The sequence below is a fragment of the Theropithecus gelada genome, chromosome 10 (genome assembly GCF_003255815.1).
Source record: "Theropithecus gelada isolate Dixy chromosome 10, Tgel_1.0, whole genome shotgun sequence".
NCBI classification, from domain to species: domain Eukaryota; kingdom Metazoa; phylum Chordata; class Mammalia; order Primates; family Cercopithecidae; genus Theropithecus; species Theropithecus gelada.
Window position 1 is genome coordinate 69,410,611 of NC_037678.1, and position 18,624 is coordinate 69,429,234.

At 49.6% G+C, this 18,624-nt stretch overlaps 1 protein-coding gene across 2 annotated transcripts in view; it reads right to left on the reverse strand.

Moving 5' to 3' along the window:
* Positions 1-281: 281 nt before the first annotated feature.
* The window catches only part of BPIFB1 (BPI fold containing family B member 1), a 36,298-nt gene continuing 17,955 nt past the window's right edge, over positions 282-18,624 (reverse strand). For both annotated transcript variants that reach the window (XM_025400181.1, XM_025400182.1), the window contains exons 7-16: positions 12,631-12,694; positions 10,451-10,536; positions 8,989-9,168; positions 7,983-8,036; positions 7,321-7,479; positions 6,363-6,430; positions 5,182-5,227; positions 3,987-4,050; positions 3,069-3,145; positions 282-453 (exon numbers count right to left, since the gene is read on the reverse strand). In XM_025400181.1, the coding sequence (XP_025255966.1) occupies positions 394-453; positions 3,069-3,145; positions 3,987-4,050; positions 5,182-5,227; positions 6,363-6,430; positions 7,321-7,479; positions 7,983-8,036; positions 8,989-9,168; positions 10,451-10,536; positions 12,631-12,694 (858 nt within the window). In that variant the 3' untranslated portion in view covers positions 282-393. The remainder of the gene's footprint in view (positions 454-3,068; positions 3,146-3,986; positions 4,051-5,181; positions 5,228-6,362; positions 6,431-7,320; positions 7,480-7,982; positions 8,037-8,988; positions 9,169-10,450; positions 10,537-12,630; positions 12,695-18,624) is intronic.

The following is an 18,624-nucleotide window of genomic DNA, read 5'->3' on the forward strand; positions in this document are numbered from 1 at the left end:
AAATATATGTCCCCTACCCTAAAAGACATCCCACTGAAGATGGTCTTGAGGCTGACATGAAGGCAGGTGGGAATAGCTGGCTTTCTGATTCCTGAAGCACGGGGAGGTGGTCAAGACCGTGGACATCATCCACATGTGGCCCGATGTGGTCCAGACAGCTCAGACATCACCCAGATTGGCTCAGATGTGCCTGAATGTGACCCAGGTGTGGCTCAGCTATCCAGTCCCTAAGCCTGCCAGGGGCAAAATGACTCCTGTGCCAGGACAAAAAGACTCCAGACTGCAGGCATCACAGGCAAGTGTTTATTGATTGCAGAGTGGGATGGTCTGTAGAGCTCACACCCACACTCCCAGCTGGGACCCAGCCTTCCCTGATGGCCGCCATCCAAGTCTTCACTGGGAGACAGCAGAGCTGGGTTTCCACAAGGAGGCTGGGGTAAGCACAAGGCCATCCTGGAAATGGAGGGGAAAAGTCAGAAAACAGGCTTCTTTAACCTCTTGCCTTGTGGTTTATGCTGGTTTTGTCCTCCGTAAGGTGACTGCTGTCACTGGGGGACCATGACCCTGAACCCACAAATACAGAATTCTTGGAAAGGTCAAGGGTGGAGGGTCTGTGTGTGAACATTAATGCCACACTGGGTCCTCATGTCATCTCCATTTTGCAGATGGGGGCACTGAGACTTGAAGGTGGCAATCCCCTTTCCAAAGTCACGCACTCAATAGGTGGCAGAAGTGGGATTTGCACTCATCACCTGCCTTGATCACCCCCTGCTTTGGGCCCCTCCTCTGCATGACCTAATGACAGTAAGGTGCCCATCTCAGTTAGCAGGCATTTACTACACACCTACTGTGTGCAGCCACTGGCCACAACGGAGGACAAAGGAGACAGAAACTCCTGCCTTCCTGGAGTTTCGGCTCTACTCTAGCGGCGGAGAGATGCCCCAGAGCCTGGCACACAGTGACTGTGGGCTGTTCTTTTCAAGAAAGAATAGTATTTGGGAGCGTATTTGGGAGCGAGGGTGACACTGCTATAGTTCCTTTCCCCACCAGCAGATGCCATGGAGAGTCATTTGCTCACCAAGCATTTATTGAACACCTACTGTGTGCCAGGCCATGCCAAGCACTGGGGACAGAGGCATGGACAAGATGGACTTGATCCCGGTCTTGAGCTGAGACCATCTGGCCACATGGTGTGTGTGTATACGCGTGTGTTGTGTGTGTGTGTGTGGTGTGTATGTGTATGTGTGTGTATATGTGTATGTGTGTAGTATATGTGTGGTGTGTGTATGTGTGTATATGTGTATGTGTGTATATGTGTATGCATATGTGTATGTGTGCAGTGTATATGTGTGTGTGTATGTACGTGTATAGGTGTATAAAGGTGTGTGTATGTGTGTATGTATGTGTATAGGTATATAAAGGTGTGTGTGTGTATGTGTATGTGTGTGTATGTGTGCAGTGTATATGTGTGTATGTGTGTATGTATGTGTATAGGTGTATAAAGGTGTGTGTGTATGTGTAATGTGTACGTGTGTGTGTGTATGTGTATAGGTGTGTAAAGGGGTGTGTGTGTATGTGTGTGTGTATGTGTATAGGTGTGTAAAGGTGTGCATGTGTGTGTATGTGTATGTGTGTGCAAGTGCATCTCAGGCCTATGAGGTACCTGCCCTGGATGCTGCCTCGATCCTGGGCCTCCTTCCTCATCTTTCCTAGGACACCAACAATCCCTACCTCAAGGCCTTTGCACTTGACATCTGATATGGTTTGGATCTGTGTCCCTGCCCAAATCTCATGTAGAACTGTGGCACCTGATGTTGGAGGTGGGGCCTAAGCTGACTGGATCATGGGGCTGGTTTCTCGTGAATGGTTTAGGGCCATCCCCTTGGTGCTGTTCTCGTGATGGTGAGTGTGTTCTCGTGAGATCTGGTTGTTTAAAAGTGTGTAGCGCCTCCCACCCCTTACTCCTGCTTGGGCCATGTGATGTGTGTGCTTGCCCTTCGCCTTCCGCCGTGATTGCAAGTTTCCTGAGGCCTCCCCAGAAGCTGAGCAGATGCCAGCATCATGCTTCCTGTACAGCCTGCAGAACTGTGAGCCAATTAAACCTCTTTTCTTTATGAATTACCCAGTCTCAGGTATTTCCTTTCTTTTCTTTTCTTTTTTTTTGAGATGGAGTTTCCCTCTTGTTGCCCAGGTTGGTGTGCAATGGCACGATCTCAGCTCACTGCAACCTCTGCCTCCTGGGTTCAAGCAACTCTCCTGCCTCAGCCTCCCAAGTAGCTGGGATTACAGGTGCCTGCCATCATGCCCAGCTAATTTTTGTATTTTTAGTAGAGACTGGGTTTCCCCATGTTGGCCAGGCTGGTCTCTAACGCTTGACCTCAGGCGATCCACCCACCTTGGCCTCCTGAAGTGCTAGAATTACAGGCATGAGCCACTGAGCCTGGCCTCCGGTATTTCCTTATAGCAGTGCGAGAACGGCCTAATACCCTGTCCTTCTGACAGGACACTTCTCCCAGCTACCCACAGGGCTCACCCTTCACTTCCTCAGGCATTGGCTCAAATGTCACCTCCTCAGAGACGCCCTCCCTGACCACCCCATCTGAAACAGCACCCCTCGCCTGACATCACTCTCTCCTCCTGAACCTGCTTTATTTTTCTTCTCAGCCTTCCTCCACTCAGCCTGATGTCATATCTTTAGATTTATGTATCTGCCTCTTCTGCTAGAAGGTAGGCTTGAAAAAGATGGGAGTGTTTTCCAATTGTTCATTTCAGTGGCCTCAAGCACTCAGAGGCATGCTTTGTGTATGGAAGACCCTCGAAAAATATTTGCTGAATGAATGAATGACGAGGAGGTGGAAAAAGTATACTGACCACAGGCTAGGAGGGTCCCATCCTCAGCACAGCCAACCTTCTCACTTGCAGATGAGGAGGTGAGGCCCTGAGAGGGGAAGGGACTTGCCCAGGGTCACCTGCAGGTTGGGATTGGAGTGCAGGCCCCACCTGCCAGACAGGGCTCTCAGCGGCTGTGCCCTCCCTGGGGCACGATGTTTAGGCCCACACCCACTCACCTTGGTCAGTGAGGACTCAGCTGCCTCGAATCCCAAGGCCTTCACCACTGACACTGGGACCCCAGATCTTAATTTGCCTGAAATAACAAACATGGTCAGAAACTGATGGGCCTGGGGTGAGACTGGGCAGCCAGGGGCAGGCTCAGGGTTCCTGAAGGGAAGCCCCGGCCTGGCAGGCCTGATCAGACAGCCCTCTATGCCTCTGTTCGCGTGTTCTCTGGCCCCAGCATCGACCCAGCCTCATCTACCCTCCCTTTGCCTCAGGCACTGGCTTCTGGCTCCTCACAAAATGTAATCCTCGCATTCTCTTACACTCTTGCTCAAGAACCATCAGGGGCTCCCATTATCGCCAGCAGAGGTTTCTATACTTTGAGATTTTCCAGTCTAATAAAATAAAGAAATTAAAAAGATGGAGCTGGTGTAGGTTACAAACTCTTCCCACCCCTCATTCAACCTGGGGCTGAATTAGAGTGTTGGGCACTGACTGTGCCAGACACCTCCTGATTTGTGCCTCTGAAGAAGGTACTTCTGTGTCCCCATTTTACAGATGGAGAAACTGAGGCTCAGAAGGATCGTGCAGCTTGACCAAGGCCAGGCACTAGCAAGACGGGGAACAGGGTCTGCTGAGGCACCTCCAGTTGTCTCTTTCACCTCTCTCGTTGCATTGTCTGCTTACACTTCTGTCTCCTTCCAGCCCTGCAAGGCTGGCCCACTGCTTGGTTCATCTTTACAAGCCCAGCCTCTGGCACTAGCAAAGGAATTGGGCTGAGAAGATTCTTGGGAGGAGGTGGCTTTTGAAGCAGGCTCTGAGGGATGGCTGGGAGATGAATGAAAAGGGCCCCATTCATGGAGATGAGGGCAGGGGAAGTAAAGCCAGGCCCTGGGGAGAGAGGGGGCACAGATGGCAGAGGTACGCACCATTCTGGTTTGGCAGCAGAACGGAGAGGATGATCTCAGTGATGATGTTTTTCAGAACGTCAGGCTGTGAGAGAGAGAATGGGGGATTGTCACCCTGGCTGAGAATCCGAAGTACCCCCCCTCATTCTGCGTGGGTATGGCTCCTCCCCACGGGCGAAGGCGGCTGGTGGAGATGTAGGAATTCCAAGTCCCCTGCTGATCAGAGCTGTGGGAGCTCCCAGGGACCAGATGGGCTGGGACGGGCACGAACTCAGCTGCCCCTGGGGCCTGGTAGATGAGGGGATTGGGGTGCATTGGAGGATGCGCCATCCTCTGGGCCCTACCACTCTGTTGCAGCCAAATTTGCCCTGAGGGAATTTTGCCCTGCATTGCCTGAGCTTCTGACTTCTGGAGGGAAGCCTGAAGTCCTGATTTGCATGTGGAACTCTCCCTATTTTAAAATACTAGTTGCCAGGCACGGTGGCTCACGTCTGTAATCCCAGCACTTTGGGAGGCCAAGGTGGGTGGATCATGAGGTCAGGAGATCGAGACCATCCTGACTAACACAGTGAAACCCCGTCTCTACTAAAAATACAAAAAATTAGCCGGGCGTGGTGGCGGGCGCCTGTAGTCGCAGCTGCTTGGGAGGCTGAGGCAGGAGAATTGCTTGAACCCAGGAGGTGGAGGTTGCAGTGAGCCAAGATCACACCACTGCACTCCAGCCTGGGCGATAGAGTGAGACTCCATCTCAAAAAAAAAAAAAAAAAAAAGTCAAAAACAGTGAAAAACAAGTCATAAAAACCAGAGAACACACGCTGGACTGAGGTCTCCGGTTTGGTCTAACTCCCAGCAGGCAGGGGCTGTCTAGGGCACTGAGGCGTGTCTATGTACGCAGAATGAGACTGTGGGTCAAGGGCACTTGTGTTCTAATTCAGGATCAAAACTTCACTGAAAGAAAGTGTGTATCTGTGAGTGTATTTGTGTGTGCATGTGTGTGTTCTCAGCTGTGTCTGACACACAATGGGTTCTCTGTAAACAGAGAACTGTAAAACAGAAAACTCGAGCCAGGAAGTTGGACTTTGGTGGAGACTGACCAGCACCCCCTGGTGCTTCTGTGGGGACCTTGTTTGAAGCAAGTCCTGGGCAATATCTCTTTTGAGAGTGGAGCGTTCCAGGCCATCCCCTGTGCCCTCAGGCACCACCTGTTAACACTTACTTGGAACCAGCCAATCCCAGAGTTCATCAGCTGGATCCGATCAGAACTGCAATGGAAGATGCCTGTGAGAGCGGCCCCTGGAGTCCCACTCATTCACCATCCACTCATTCAACGGCGATTTACTGAGCACCTGTTGTGTGCCAGGCACAGTGCGGGCTCTAGTGAACCACATAAAGTCCTTGCCTTGTGGAGCTTGCATTCTAACGGCAGGGGTGGGGTGGGGGCCATGGGGGAGGCACAGAAAACAAATAGCAGTCCAATAAGCAGAAAAATCAACCTGAGGGGCCGGGCGCGGTGGCTCAAGCCTGTAATCCCAGCACTCTGGGAGGCCGAGGCGGGCGGATCACGAGGTCAGGAGATGGAGACCATCCTGGCTAACATGGTGAAACCCCATCTCTACTAAAAATGCAAAAAATTAGCCGGGTGTGGCGGCGGGCGCCTGTAGTCCCAGCTACTTGGGAGGCTGAGGCAGGAGAATGGCGTGAACCTGGGAGGTGGAGGTTGCAGTGAGCAGAGATCACGCCACTGCACTCCAGCCTGGGCGACAGAGCGAGACTCCGTCTCAAAAAAAAAAAAAAAAAAAAAATCAACCTCAGGAGTCAAGGCTGTGGTGGACAAGGAAGCCCAAACCCCTTCAAAGGGCGCCCCAATTCCTGGCTCCACAGTTTGTTGCTATGTAGGATTGTGGGCAAAGGGCAGCCAGATAGTCTGATTTGATATGTTCACAACTCATTTATATTAAACAGTCCAGCCCTGTGTGGGCTGATCAAAACAGCCCTGGGCCTGACTTGTCCCCAGAGGCTCCAGCTGGCAGTCCCTGCACTCACTCTGGGGTCACAGGGAAGTGGTGAGGTGGGAGAACAGGCGGGGTGCAGGAGGCAGCTGGAGCCCTGCACTTCCGTGCCGGGTGACTGTCACTGCCACGGTCTGGGAGGTGTCCAGAGTGGGCTGCCTGTGGCCAGGGTTTGCCTGTGCTGTGGCTGCTGCAAAGCCTGCCTCATTTTCCTCCCCATTCCCTCACGTGCAGTCCTTGTCAGCAGGAGCATCCGGGAGGGACCTCCCTGCCCGCCCTGGAGCTGCCTTCACCTGACAGCCACACAGTCAGTGTTTAAAGAAACCCATGGTTACTGGGCGGGACTCATTTCCATCAGCAGAATCTTCATGAGGATTTTTGTGTTTACCTGATGTTATTCAAGTTGAGTATAAGCTCGTCACCTTTGGTGTAAAACTGAGCTTCCGAGCTGGCTTCCTGCAACAAGAGAAGATCAGGCCCCGTGGCTCTTAATAGGATCCGAGTGTGGAGTTAGGGGTTATGCCGGGAGGCTCTGGGATCTGAATCTCAGTTCCTGGCTCTGTGACCTTGGCAAAGGGTTTGACCTTTCTGGGCCTCACTTTCCTCATCTGTTAAATGAGATAGTACTTGTACCCACTCCCCATTTCACAGATGACAATCTAGGCTTGCTGTAGGGAATGATAATGATGATGATGATGATGATGATGATGATGACGACAGCAGCCACTATGCATGGAGCCTGCACTCCCTTACCCTAGTGTGTAGGTGGCCCAGCTCAGGAAGTTTTCGTATTCCATTTTTCTGGACACACTGATTGGCTCAAGAATGGGCAACTGACTCAGGCTTATTCGATGGGAGTCAGCCCTGAGATGCTGGAACTATTGGAAAGATAGATTCTTCCTGCTAGGACTGCCAAGCTGATAGGATAGGAGCCTAATGCAGCCTGGGCACTTCCGTGAGGGAATAGCTTGCCTGAGGAGGAAGGCAGCACGGAGGAAAACAGGGCTGCTAGGTGGAAGAGAGGGGAATGAAGAGGATATTGTTTGAGCACCTGGGTCCAGCTATTCCTGAAGCCAAGAGCATCGAGACTTTTTAGTTACAGGAGCTAATACAATTCCTTTTATGCATATGAGTTGAGTTTCTGCCCAGAGATCCCTGACTAGTAAAGTCACAGGGTTAGAATTGGGCCCACAAAGCTCCTGGCTCTTGGTTCAGAGCTCCCTTTCCCCTGTCCCTGCTGAGTGATGAGAGTGGTGGCAATGTTTAACAAAGCAGGAGGGTGAACAGGAAAAGTGGACAGAAGGATCCCCCTGGCTGCTGCCAACATGGCAGACAGCTGAACTCACGATGCCCAGGGTGAACAAAGGGCGGAGGGCTTCACTGGAGGCAAACACTTCCAGCACGATCAGCTGGGCCACCCTGGCGTGGCCTTGGTCCGTGAAAAACTCGGGAGTGTCCTGAGTTAGGATCTTCACGATCTGGGTAGATCCCAGCTTATCTGCAGCCTGGAAGGAGAGCAGAGCCACAGGTGGCCTCCCAAGTGCCCACCATGGCCCACAGGCCCTGTGTGGCCTGGCCCTGCCTGCCTTCGTGGGCTCCCTGCTCCCTCTCGTGCTCCAGCCACTCTGTCCTTCTTGCAGATCCTTGAATGTTGTGTTGTTCTCCCTACCTGGCAGCCTTTGGTCTCCTGTTCCCTCTGTCTGGAATACCCTTCCCTTCAGGGAGCCCTCCCTGGTGTCCCAGACTATGTCAGGGGCCCAGAGTGTTCTCATGGCCCCTAGAACCTGTCCTGTGTTACTGCACCTGTCATGGAAACACTATCTGTGTGATGATTTGCTTCAGGTCAAACTGGCCTGCTAGACTGAAATCTCTGTGCGGACAGGGATGCGGTTTGAGCGTCCCAGTGCTGGAATGAAATGCTAGTCCCACCAGATTCTCCTCCCCAGAGGCCTGTGTGGAGAATCCATCAGCAAACACCCATCAAGCTGTGGATGGCAAACGCACCAACCTTTTCATTGATCAGTCCGATGCTTGACTTCAGCCGACGGGCTATCTCAGGAAGCTGAGGGTGAGAGGAGCCAGAGAAGGTCAGCTGGAGGGCACAGGGAGGCACATCTCCTGCACCCCACTGCTGGGAGGAAGGTTTCCCAGGACCCCAGAAAAGCTGGGTGGGCCCAGTGACCCAAGCCATGTGTCTGTCATTGGTGGAAAAACAGCCCCTAGGTCAGCTTCTATGGGCCATGGGGTCCTGCTGGGCTGGACTTCTACTGTGGGCTGGTGATGGCTGTGGGGCTGCGGGCAGCTTGCTGATCTCAGAGGATATAGAGAGGTGATTTCATTATCACTACAACCATGAATGGGCTAGTTGGTGACACTCCCTATTTCCCGCCATCCCAGTCCCCCAAGAGCTGGGTTATCAGTTGTCTGTCAGCTGCTCTGAAGTCCTGCCATCCTCCCATAACATTGGACCAACCTTTCCCCCTCTGGACCTCAATTTCCCCATCAGTCACCCGGGGGGAGGTGGCACAACATAGTTGACTGGTGGTGGTTATCTGCTGTGCCCTGTTAATAAGGATTCCAAGGTTGTGTCAGCATCCAGACTCAGTAGGAAGGACAGCCCTGATCGATTAGTGATGTCTGTCATGAGTGCCATAGTGGTGAGCAGTGGCACAGTCGCCATCCCTGGACTACTCACTATCTGAGATGTATTTATCAGCCCTGGACTACTGCGTATCTCAGATGCCTTTTGATTCCACATGACTGTGGTTTGGTAGAGGAAACAGGTGCATCAGATTCCAGAGGGCAGAACCATGACAGGCTGGATGTTACAGGGAGGATTTTCGGTTTAGAGCTATGTCAGAGGCAGGGTCTGTTAGGGGAGGGAGTAAGCTCTCCATTACTGGAAGGATTTAAACTGAACCTGATGGGGGATTCCTGCTTAGGGGCACCCTGTGCAGGAAATTCCTATGATGCAGCCTGGGCGGCCCTATTCTCTGTCTTGTGCTGAGGCTTACCACAGAGTCCAACAGGACTATGAATTCTTCTGGAGGGAGCATAGCAGCCACTGCAGCTTTCACCACATCCTGACTCACAATGAAGCTGAATGGGGTGTTGTCCAGGGAGGGCACTGCCAGCGAAGCTGCAGAGTTATTGAACCACTTGGTCACCTTTCCCTGTGAGTCCAACAACTTGGCCTGAGGAGACAGAGCAGGGAGTGGCCTGAGAATTTTAATTCTGCAGCTTACCGAGTAACAACCTAGAAGGAAATGACACCGTTTAGCCTGTTTCCTTTTTTTGCATGTGTTGCCAGGAAGCTTAGCCTGGAACTCAGGTGCCTGGCAACATCTACTCCATCTTTGCCCCTCGGATAATCTCTGACTTTTATTTTTTATACTAGGCATCTTAGTTTTTTTCCCATGCTTCAACTTCTCAGATACCTCCAACCCTTTGGATGGAGGGAAAATTAAAAACTGCAACAAAATGGATGAAACTATTTGATGCTGCGGTTTTCCAAAGGATCCACAGAAACTAGTCCAGGGGCCAGGCGTGGTGGCTCATGCTTGTAATCTTAGCACTTTGGGAGGCCAAAGTGGGAGGATCATTTGAGCCCAGGAGTAGGAGACCAGCCTGGGCAACATGGTGGAACCCCATCTCTACAAAAAACACAAAAAATTAGCTGGGCATGGTGGCAAGTGCCTACAGTCCCAGCTACTCAGGAGGCTGAGGTGAGAGGATTGCTTGAGCCCAGGAGGTCAAGGCTGCAGTGAGCTGTGATGGCACCACTGCACTCCAGCCTGGGTGACAGAGTGAGACTCAGTCTCAAAAAAACAAAACAAAACAAACCTGGTCTGGGATTTATGCTACCAGGATGGTCTGGCCCTTCGGGGCATCCAGCCACAGCATGGCTGTGCAGCCCCACACGGGACAGGGAGCTGACTGTTACTGGGCGCTTCCCGTCTGCCAGGCATGGTGTGGTCTCATTTCATCCTCTCCTCAGTGGCCATTATTGCTGACATTTTGCAGACAAGGAAACTGAGGCTCAGGGAGGTGAAGGAACTTGCCCAAAGTCACACAGCCAGGGAGTCACAGAGCTGGGAGAGAAACTTAGGTCTGTGTTTCTTGGTCCTTGGCTTTTGTTTCAAGGTTGTCAGAGGTTTGAGGATTGGCAGGGACTTGCCTGAGAGAAAGGTTGAGGACCCAGTGTCCCCACTCGGGCCCCTGAGTGGGGAAACGGGGTGAGGGCAGATCTCCCGGGTGGAGGTTCTTTGGCTTTGGGGCTCTGCTGGGTGGCTTTTTTCCCTTAGCATGGCTTGCATGGGAGGTATTCAGCCGGCAGTGATTTTTCTAGATCAGCCCGCGTGTCCTAACGGTGACCAGGATTTTCTCTCCTAATACAGGCCCATGCTATCTGACTCCTGGTGGTCAGAGAAGGGCAGTGATGTCCCCGCTTCACCCTCAAGGTCGTGGGACACTCACCCCCAGATAGAGCTGAATGGTGTCGCCCTTGATGGCAGGAGACAGAAGGTCAAACTCCAGACGGTCAGTGCTGAGGGAAATGGGCACTGCTCGGGGACAAGAAGAAAGTTCTGTGAGGATGGAGGGCAGTACTGGAGGGGGAAATTGGGGGGCTGCTTCCAGGGGGGGCTGTACTGTTGCATGGGGGGCAGGTAGGGAGGAGCAGGTAATAATGATGTTGATAATATGATGCAAACAGTGATGACATTGACTGACATTTATCGAGCATCCACCAAGTGCCAGGCCTCTGCATGTCAGCTGGTTCATCTGCATGATAAGCTTAGGAAGTAGGTCTTATTATTACCCCCTTTTACAGATGCGGAAACCAAGGCTGAGGAAAGTGAAATGACCTGTTTAAAGCCATACTGCGGGAGCGTGTGAACCCAGTCGGTTTTATGCCAAAGTCCCGGATTGGAACGAAATTGAACTATTGTTTGTAACTCCACCGCCCCTACCAGACTAAAAGCCGCGTCCCCGCACGCAGGAGGTTCTGGGTCTGGACACCCTATGAGCACCTGGATCTCAAGGAAGCTTAGGCTGGAAGTCAGAGGCCTGGTAACATCCACTCCGAAATCCAACTGGCTCCTCTGCTCCCCCGAAGATCTCGTGTTCGCGTCAGAATTCCCCACTTGGCCGCCAGGTGGCGGTGGCGAGTCACCTGCCCCGGTGTATGGCCGAGGACGGCGAGTGCTGGAGGAGCCAGGGACCCGCCGCCTCCTGCTCCAGGGAGAGCTCCGGGCCCGTCCTCAGGACAGCGGAGGAGCCAGCTGGACTTCGGTTTGAGCCCCAGCGACCTTGGTTGGTCTCTTCTTGCCTCTGAAACTGTTTCCTCGTCTTAAAATGAGGGTATAGTGCCCGCCAGGGCAGCACATGTACTAAAATCGGAAGGACACAGAGAAGATGAGCATGACTCCTGTAAAAATTATTTTTAAAAAAGAAAAAAGGAAAGAAACGGCGGTAGAATAGTAATTCCTGCCTCATGTATAGAAGCGGCACCTAGTAACGGCTCAATCTGAATGACACCCGCTCGGAACTCGAGTCTTCCCCTATCACCAACTGCCTTGTGAGCTTGGACAGTGACTTAATTGCTGGGAGACTGTTTAATCACAGTGAAGGCGGGTCATGACTGCTACCTCGTGGAGTTGTCTGAGGAGTCAGTGAGACGCGCCTACAAAACACCCAGCGGGTGGGCGTGGCCCATGGCAGATGCCCTGTGGTGCTCAGTGCACGCTCCTCTCCCTTCTCCTCTCTGGTCGCCCTTGGAATGAGCCTCTTCTGATCCCAAACAGCAGTCGGTAGACTTTTATTCTTTCCTGCCAGTTTCCACTCTGGGGGCCTGAGCAAGACAGAGTTCTGATGTGGGGACAGGAGCCTGTATCCTCCCATATCTGCTACGCTGGGGGAGGGAGAAATGACTTCTTTCCATCTTCGCCCTTTGAATCATCTCTGATTTTTATTTTTTAAACCAGATATCTCAGTTTTTAACCCATGCTTTAACTTCTCAGATGCCTCAAACCCTTTGGATGGAGGGAAAATTTAAAACTGCAACGAGATGGATAGAAGTATTATTTGATGCTGCAGTTTTCCAAAGGATCTGTAAAAACTAGTCCGGGGTTGCGTGTGATGGCTCATGCTTGTAGTCTTAGCATCTTCTGTCTGTCCATCCATCCATCCATCCATCTGTCCATCCATCTATTTAGCATGCATTTGTAAGCGCTTCTCTGTGCCAGGAGGAACACCTGCTATGTGCCCGGAACTTTCTTTTGGACTTTCATTCCTCACTAACAATCCTATGATGTAGGGATGGTTAAGCCCCATTTTATGGATGAGAAAACAGAGGATGAAGAGGTAAAGTAGCTTTCCTAAAGTCATGGAGCCAGTCAGGGGCAGAGCTGGGAATTGAACTTGGGGCATCCGCTGGCCTGACAATCGCGCACATAGTAGGAGCTCATGAAGTCCTAGTCATGGCGAACTTCTGTCTGCGCATCTTGGGCAGGGATCAACTGGTGCTTGTCTCACCTGCTGCTGGGCCTGAGTGGCAGCTCAGGCCCGGCTTGAGGAGGCCTTCCCTTGGTGGAGTCAGGGTCTGGAGGCCAGCTCCATAGTAAAGGAAAAAGTGGGAGAGAGAGCAGAGCACCTACCTTTCACCAGCTGCAGGAGGTCTGCATACATGCCATTGAAGGAAGCCTCGATCACGGGACACAGCTGCAACAGCATAAGCGAGGGGTTCCATCAGGGAGGGGCCAGAATGTGGCCCCACAGGAACCTGTGCCCGGCCCACCTGGCCTGAGTCCTCCTGCTGTGCCCACGGCCAACCAGTTTCCATCCATGGGTTGAGGACTCATTCATACGTTCACCCCAGCCTACAGGGCCAGCTGGGACCTTTTACAGTGGTTCGTCCCTTGTCCTGTGCCCAGGGTGAGCTTGGCCTGCCAGAAGCCCTCCCTCTCTGACTCCTTGTCTTGCTCACAAGAGTCTGTGTTTTCCATGAGAGTGAAATGGAGGCTGGGTGCAATGGCTCATGCCTGTAATCCTAGCACTTTGGGAGGCCAAGGTGGGTGGATCGCTTGAGGCCAGGAGTTTGAGACCAGCCTGGCCAACATGGTGAAACCTCATCTCTACTAATGATACAAAAAGCCAGGCATGGTGATGCACTCCTGTAATCCCAGCTACTTGGTTGGCTGAAGCACGAGAATTGCTTGAACCTGGGAGGTGGAGGTTGCAGTGAGCTGGGATCGCGTCACTGTACTCCAGCCTGGGTGACAGAGCAAAACTCTGCTTTAAAAGAAAAAAAAAAAGAGTCAAATGGAGAATTTGTTTATTCGTACAGCAAGTTGCTACTGAGTTCTTTCCACATGTCAAACTCTAGAACAGAGGCCAGCAAGGCAGACCTGACCAGACTCCTGGGCAATCTCTTTGTGTCCTTTCCTTTGTGGCTTTCTAGTCCAACACATCCCTTTGCTCACCGGGCACTTCTTGTCCTAAAATTGCCAGCAGTCTTCAACAGGGGGCGATTTTGTCCCCAAGGAGACATTTGGAAATTTCTAGAGACATTTTTAGTTGTCACAACTTGGAAGGGATGAGGGTGTTACTGGCATCTAGTGGGTGGAGGCCAGGGATGCAGCTAAACATCCTACTGTGCACAGGACAGCCCTGACAAAGAATTCTCCAGCCCAAAATGTCAGTAGTGCCAAGGTTGAGAAACTCTGACCTCACCTAACCCTGACCTGAGCTGTTCTGCTTAGGGAGAAGGTCAAACATTTGACTCACTTTTCAGGGCAGTGCTCTAAGATTATTGAGGACATTTTTTGTCTTGTTGACCACCCCTTAATACTCTCGAGGAATGACAATGCATTTGAGAAATGTTAACTCCTATGAATAACCGTTCCCTGCTCCTGGCTGCATTGCCAATCTGGAGCCCAGAGACAATGGAAGACTCTCGGCTCAGAGACTCCCAGCAGGCACTGCCAGCGGAGCCCGTTTCTCACTGGAAAGGTTTCCTGGGGAACCTCTGCATTTTATCCCACAATTCCCCATCCTTCATTTCTATCAGCAGGTCTTAACCCTGGCTACACAGTAGAGTCCTCTGGGATACTAGGACCCACCCAGACCAGTTACTTCCGAATCTGGGGTAGGGGTAGGGCCTAGCCATTAGTATTTTTTAAAGGCTTCTGAGGTTGTGATGGCTCTGATGTACAACCAGGGCTGAGATCCATGGATTTCACTGAAAAAGATTTCAACATTTTCCCTCCCTCCCTCCCTTCCTTCCTTCCTTCCTTTGCTTCCTTCCTTCCCTTCTTTCTTTCCTTCCTTCCTTCCCTTCTTTCCTTCCTTCCTTTCCTTCCTTCCTTTCCTTCCTTCCCTTCTTTCTTTCCTTCCTTCCTTCCCTTCTTTCTTTCCTTCCTTCCCTCTTTCTCCTTCCTTCCTTCCCTTCTTTCTTTCCTTCCTTCCTTCCTTCCCTCTTTCTCCTTCCTTCTTTCCTTCCTTCCTTCCTTTCCTTCCTTTCTTCCCTTCTTTCTTTCCTTCCTTCCCTTCTTTCTTTCCTTCCTTCCCTCTTTCTGCTTCCTTCCTTCCCTTCTTTCCTTCCTTCCTTCCCTCCTTCCTTCCTTCCTTCCTTCCTTCCTTCCCTCCTTCCTTCCTTCCTTCCTTCCTTCCTTCCTTCCTTCCTTCCCTCCCTCCCTTCTTCCCTTCCTCCCTTCCTCCTTTCCTTCCTTCTTTCTTTCTTTCTTTCTTTCTTTCTTTCTTTCTTTCTTTCTTTCTTTCTTTCTTTCTTTCTTTCTTTCTTTCTTTCTTTCTTTGAGTCTCACTCCGTCACCCAGGCTGGAGTGCAGTGGCGCAATCTCGGCTCACTGCAACCTCCACCTCCTGGGTTCAAGCGATTCTCCTGCCTCATCCTCCCCAATTCTCCTGCCTCATCCTCCTGAGTAACTGAGATTACAGGTGCCCACTACCATGTCCAGCTAATTTTTGTATTTTTAGTAAAGATGGGGTTTCATCATGTTGGCCAGGCTGGTCTCGAGCTCCTGATCTCAGGTGATCCTCCTGCCTTGGCCTCCCAAAGTGCTGGGATTACAGGAGTGAGCCACCAGGACCAGCCTAGCCAGATTTTTTTCATGCATCTTATGGAATACTCACAATTATATAAAGCAAGTCATTACATCATCCCCATTTTATTTATTTATTTTTAATTACTATTATTATTTTTTGAGATAGAGTTTCTCTCTGTCGCCCAGGCTGGAGTGCAGTGGCGTTATCTCAGCTCACTGCAACCTCTGCCTCCTGGGTTCAAGTGATTCTTCTGCCTCAGCCTCCCAAGTAGTTGAATTACAGGCACACACCACCGTGCCCAGCTAATTTTTGTATTTTCAGTAGAAATGGGGTTTCGCCATGTTGCCCAGGCTGGTCTCAAATTCCTGACCTCAGTTGATCTACTGGCCTTGGCCTCCCAAAGTGCTGGGATTACAGATGTGAGCCACTGCGTCTGGTCTCAACATTTTCTAAATGAGACGCTCACCTCTCAAACGTACTATGCCTTTTCTCTTCATGCCAAATAAAATATTCCTAAGACCATCATATCAAATCCAGTGAGTGCAGTGGATTTGCTGATGATAAATGGGATGCCGGCTTTCTCACTCTGTTCTTCCTGCTGAGCTTTTCACCATTAAAGACAGATACTGTGCAAGGAGCATTGTATAATTCTAAGTTTTTGTCATCTTTTCTAGTGGGAAAAATATATATATATATTTTATATATATATTTTTTTGAGACGGAGTCTCGCTCTGTCGCCCAGGCTGGATCTCGGCTCACTGCAAGCTCCACCTCCCGGGTTTACGCCATTCTCCTGCCTCAGACTCCCGAGTAGCTGGGACTACAGGCACCTGCCACCTCGCCCGGCTAGTTTTTTGTATTTTTTAGTAGAGACGGGGTTTCACCATGTTAGCCACGATGGTCTCGATCTCCTGACCTCGTGATCCGCCCGTCTCGGCCTCCCAAAGTGCTGGGATAACAGGCTTGAGCCACCGCGCCCGGCCGGAAAATATATTTTTAACTATTAAAGTGTGATGCCAAATAAAATATGATTTTGCTGGAGGCTGGGAAGAAAATTTACAGCTGGGTCCTACTTTATGAAATTCCCACCTTAAAACAGATAAATAACATTATTCGAAGAAAAAAACAAAATTTTCTTTCTTACATAAGAAAATTCCAATTTTATGAAATTTTTCACTTTTGGATTCCCTTTAAAAAACTTCCTGGATATGTACCTTTGCTAACAGGTCGGAGTCTCAACATTCTAACTCTAACAAGCTATTGTCTTGCACTCTGATATCACACAATTCATTATATTCATTGTTCATTATATTCATTATATCACACAATTCATTAATTCATTATATTCACTTCCTCCCTTCTTATCTCTTCTCTCTCTGTCTCTCCCCATTCTCTTCCAAAAAAGTACTGGAGAAAGGTAGCTTGAATTGGGCTGAATCAACATTGCTTCTGAAATTAACCTTTTAAGATCTTATTTGAGCTTTATTTAGTTTTTGATTATTCACCTATTTTTCCCTGGCCTCTTTAATATGTAGATATTTCGACTATTAAAATAATGGATCTTCCTTTGACTATACATGCTACTCTTAAGCTTTGGTAGTGCAGAAGCAGAAGTTGAAAATCATAACTCCAGCTTAATAGAGAAACAAACATAATCGTATATTGTACAGTTGATGTATATTTCACAAAATGGAGATTAAATGATTTACTGTATTTTTCTTGAAGGTAAGGACATGGAAACCAATTTGGAGAAAAATAAAAATCTCCATTTTTTTAAAGTACTCTTAATAAAATCACATTGTTTGTATAAAGCATTGTGTTATTTGTTTAGTTTTTGAGACAGGGTCTTGCTGTGTTGCCCAGGCTGGAGTGCAGTGGCACAATTGTGACTCACTGCAGCCTCAACCTCCTAGGCTCAAGTGATCCCCCTGCCTCAGCCCCTCGAGTAGCTGGGACCACAGGGACACACCATCATGCCCAGCTATTCTAATGTTTTATTTTTTGTAGAGATGGGGTTTCTCTATGTTTTCCAGGCAAGTCTCAAACTCCTGGGCTCAAGTGATCCTCCTGCCTCGACCTCCCCAAGTGCTGAGATTATAGGCGTAAGCCTCTGGCCCTGGCCTAAAATACTGTTTTAAATATTGCTACTGTCATTTTAAAGAACTCTTAATAAAATCACATTATTTTAAAAAGGATTTCCTGGAATGTTTTTGTAAATTATTAAATACAATGTACCTATTTGATAATTACAAGTATTGTATAATGACTTCAAAACATAGATCTGATTTAAAGGCTGACACCAAGAACAGCCTCTTAAAAATACTAGTGTATGTGGATGGAGGTGGGAAGGCAATCTGCAAAAGATCAAAGTGCTCCTGGATGAAAGTAAAAGGATTATGGATATTTTTTCACCAATTTTTTTTTAGTTATTGCATCATCTTTTCAAAGAAAAAAGTCGCCAGGCACTGTGGCTCATGCCTATAATCCCAGCACTTTGGGAAGCTGAGGCAGGCTGATCACCTGAGGTCAGGAGTTTGAGACCAGCCTGGCCAACATGGCGAAAACGCTGTCTTTACTAAAAATATAAAAATTAGCCATGCCTGGTGGTGCTCGTCTGTAATCCCAGCCACTTGGGAGGCTGAGGCATGAGAATTGCTTGAACCCAGGAGGCGGAGTTTGCAGTGAGCTGAGATGGCGCCACTGGACTTCCACCTGGGCAACAGAGCAAGAGCCTGTCTCAGAACAAACAAACAAAAACAAAAATCAAACAAAAAAGTCTTATTACAAGAAATATTAGCTATTTGACAAGGTGTTTTGACCCTAGATGGGGTGGCCCATTGTTAGGATCACATCTTGGAATTTACAGTGGAAATCACTGGTCAATGTGGATGAATTCAATTTACAAAGTTTTAGTATACCTGTGACAAATAGGGGCAACTATCACCTGTGTTTACTGACTCAGAAAAAAAATCCAAAAGGACCTGGTGGGTGGTGCAGCCCTGAAGACCATAGCCAGATTGATGTGTGACTGTGCCATGCTAGAGCCAGCTCGTACTAGCTTTTGAGAACCAACTGTTAAATTTTCACAAATTTCTGAGCTGGGTGCTAAGCCCAGACATTGTTACAAATTAAATATATAAACACAATTAAATAAATTATGTTAAAACAAATTTAATAAAGCTTAAAATGCATTGCTTCCTAATTATTTTGCTGTATTTTACTACTATCTATTACTCCTGAGGTCATGTTTATGTATCTGTTTAGTGGAAATATACGGTCGTGTGCTATTGTACATCTTTTGCCAACTCTGTTCAGTGACATCACACTGGTCGCCTAAAATTGGCCCCGAAGGAAGTATTTCCACCAGGGAAATCCGCAAAAGCTACAAATCAGGGTTGCCTTCCCTCAACAACCCCTCCAGAGACAACTATTAAAAATTTATCAGCACGTCACTGTTCAAGGGCTCCTGGCTGATTTTTAGCAGTCCCATGACCTTGACCTCAACTGTCTGCCTGGGTCAATGGCCCACCCTACTCCATGACTCTGCTATCCTGCCCGGGGTAATTCTTTCAGCAAAGCCCATCCAA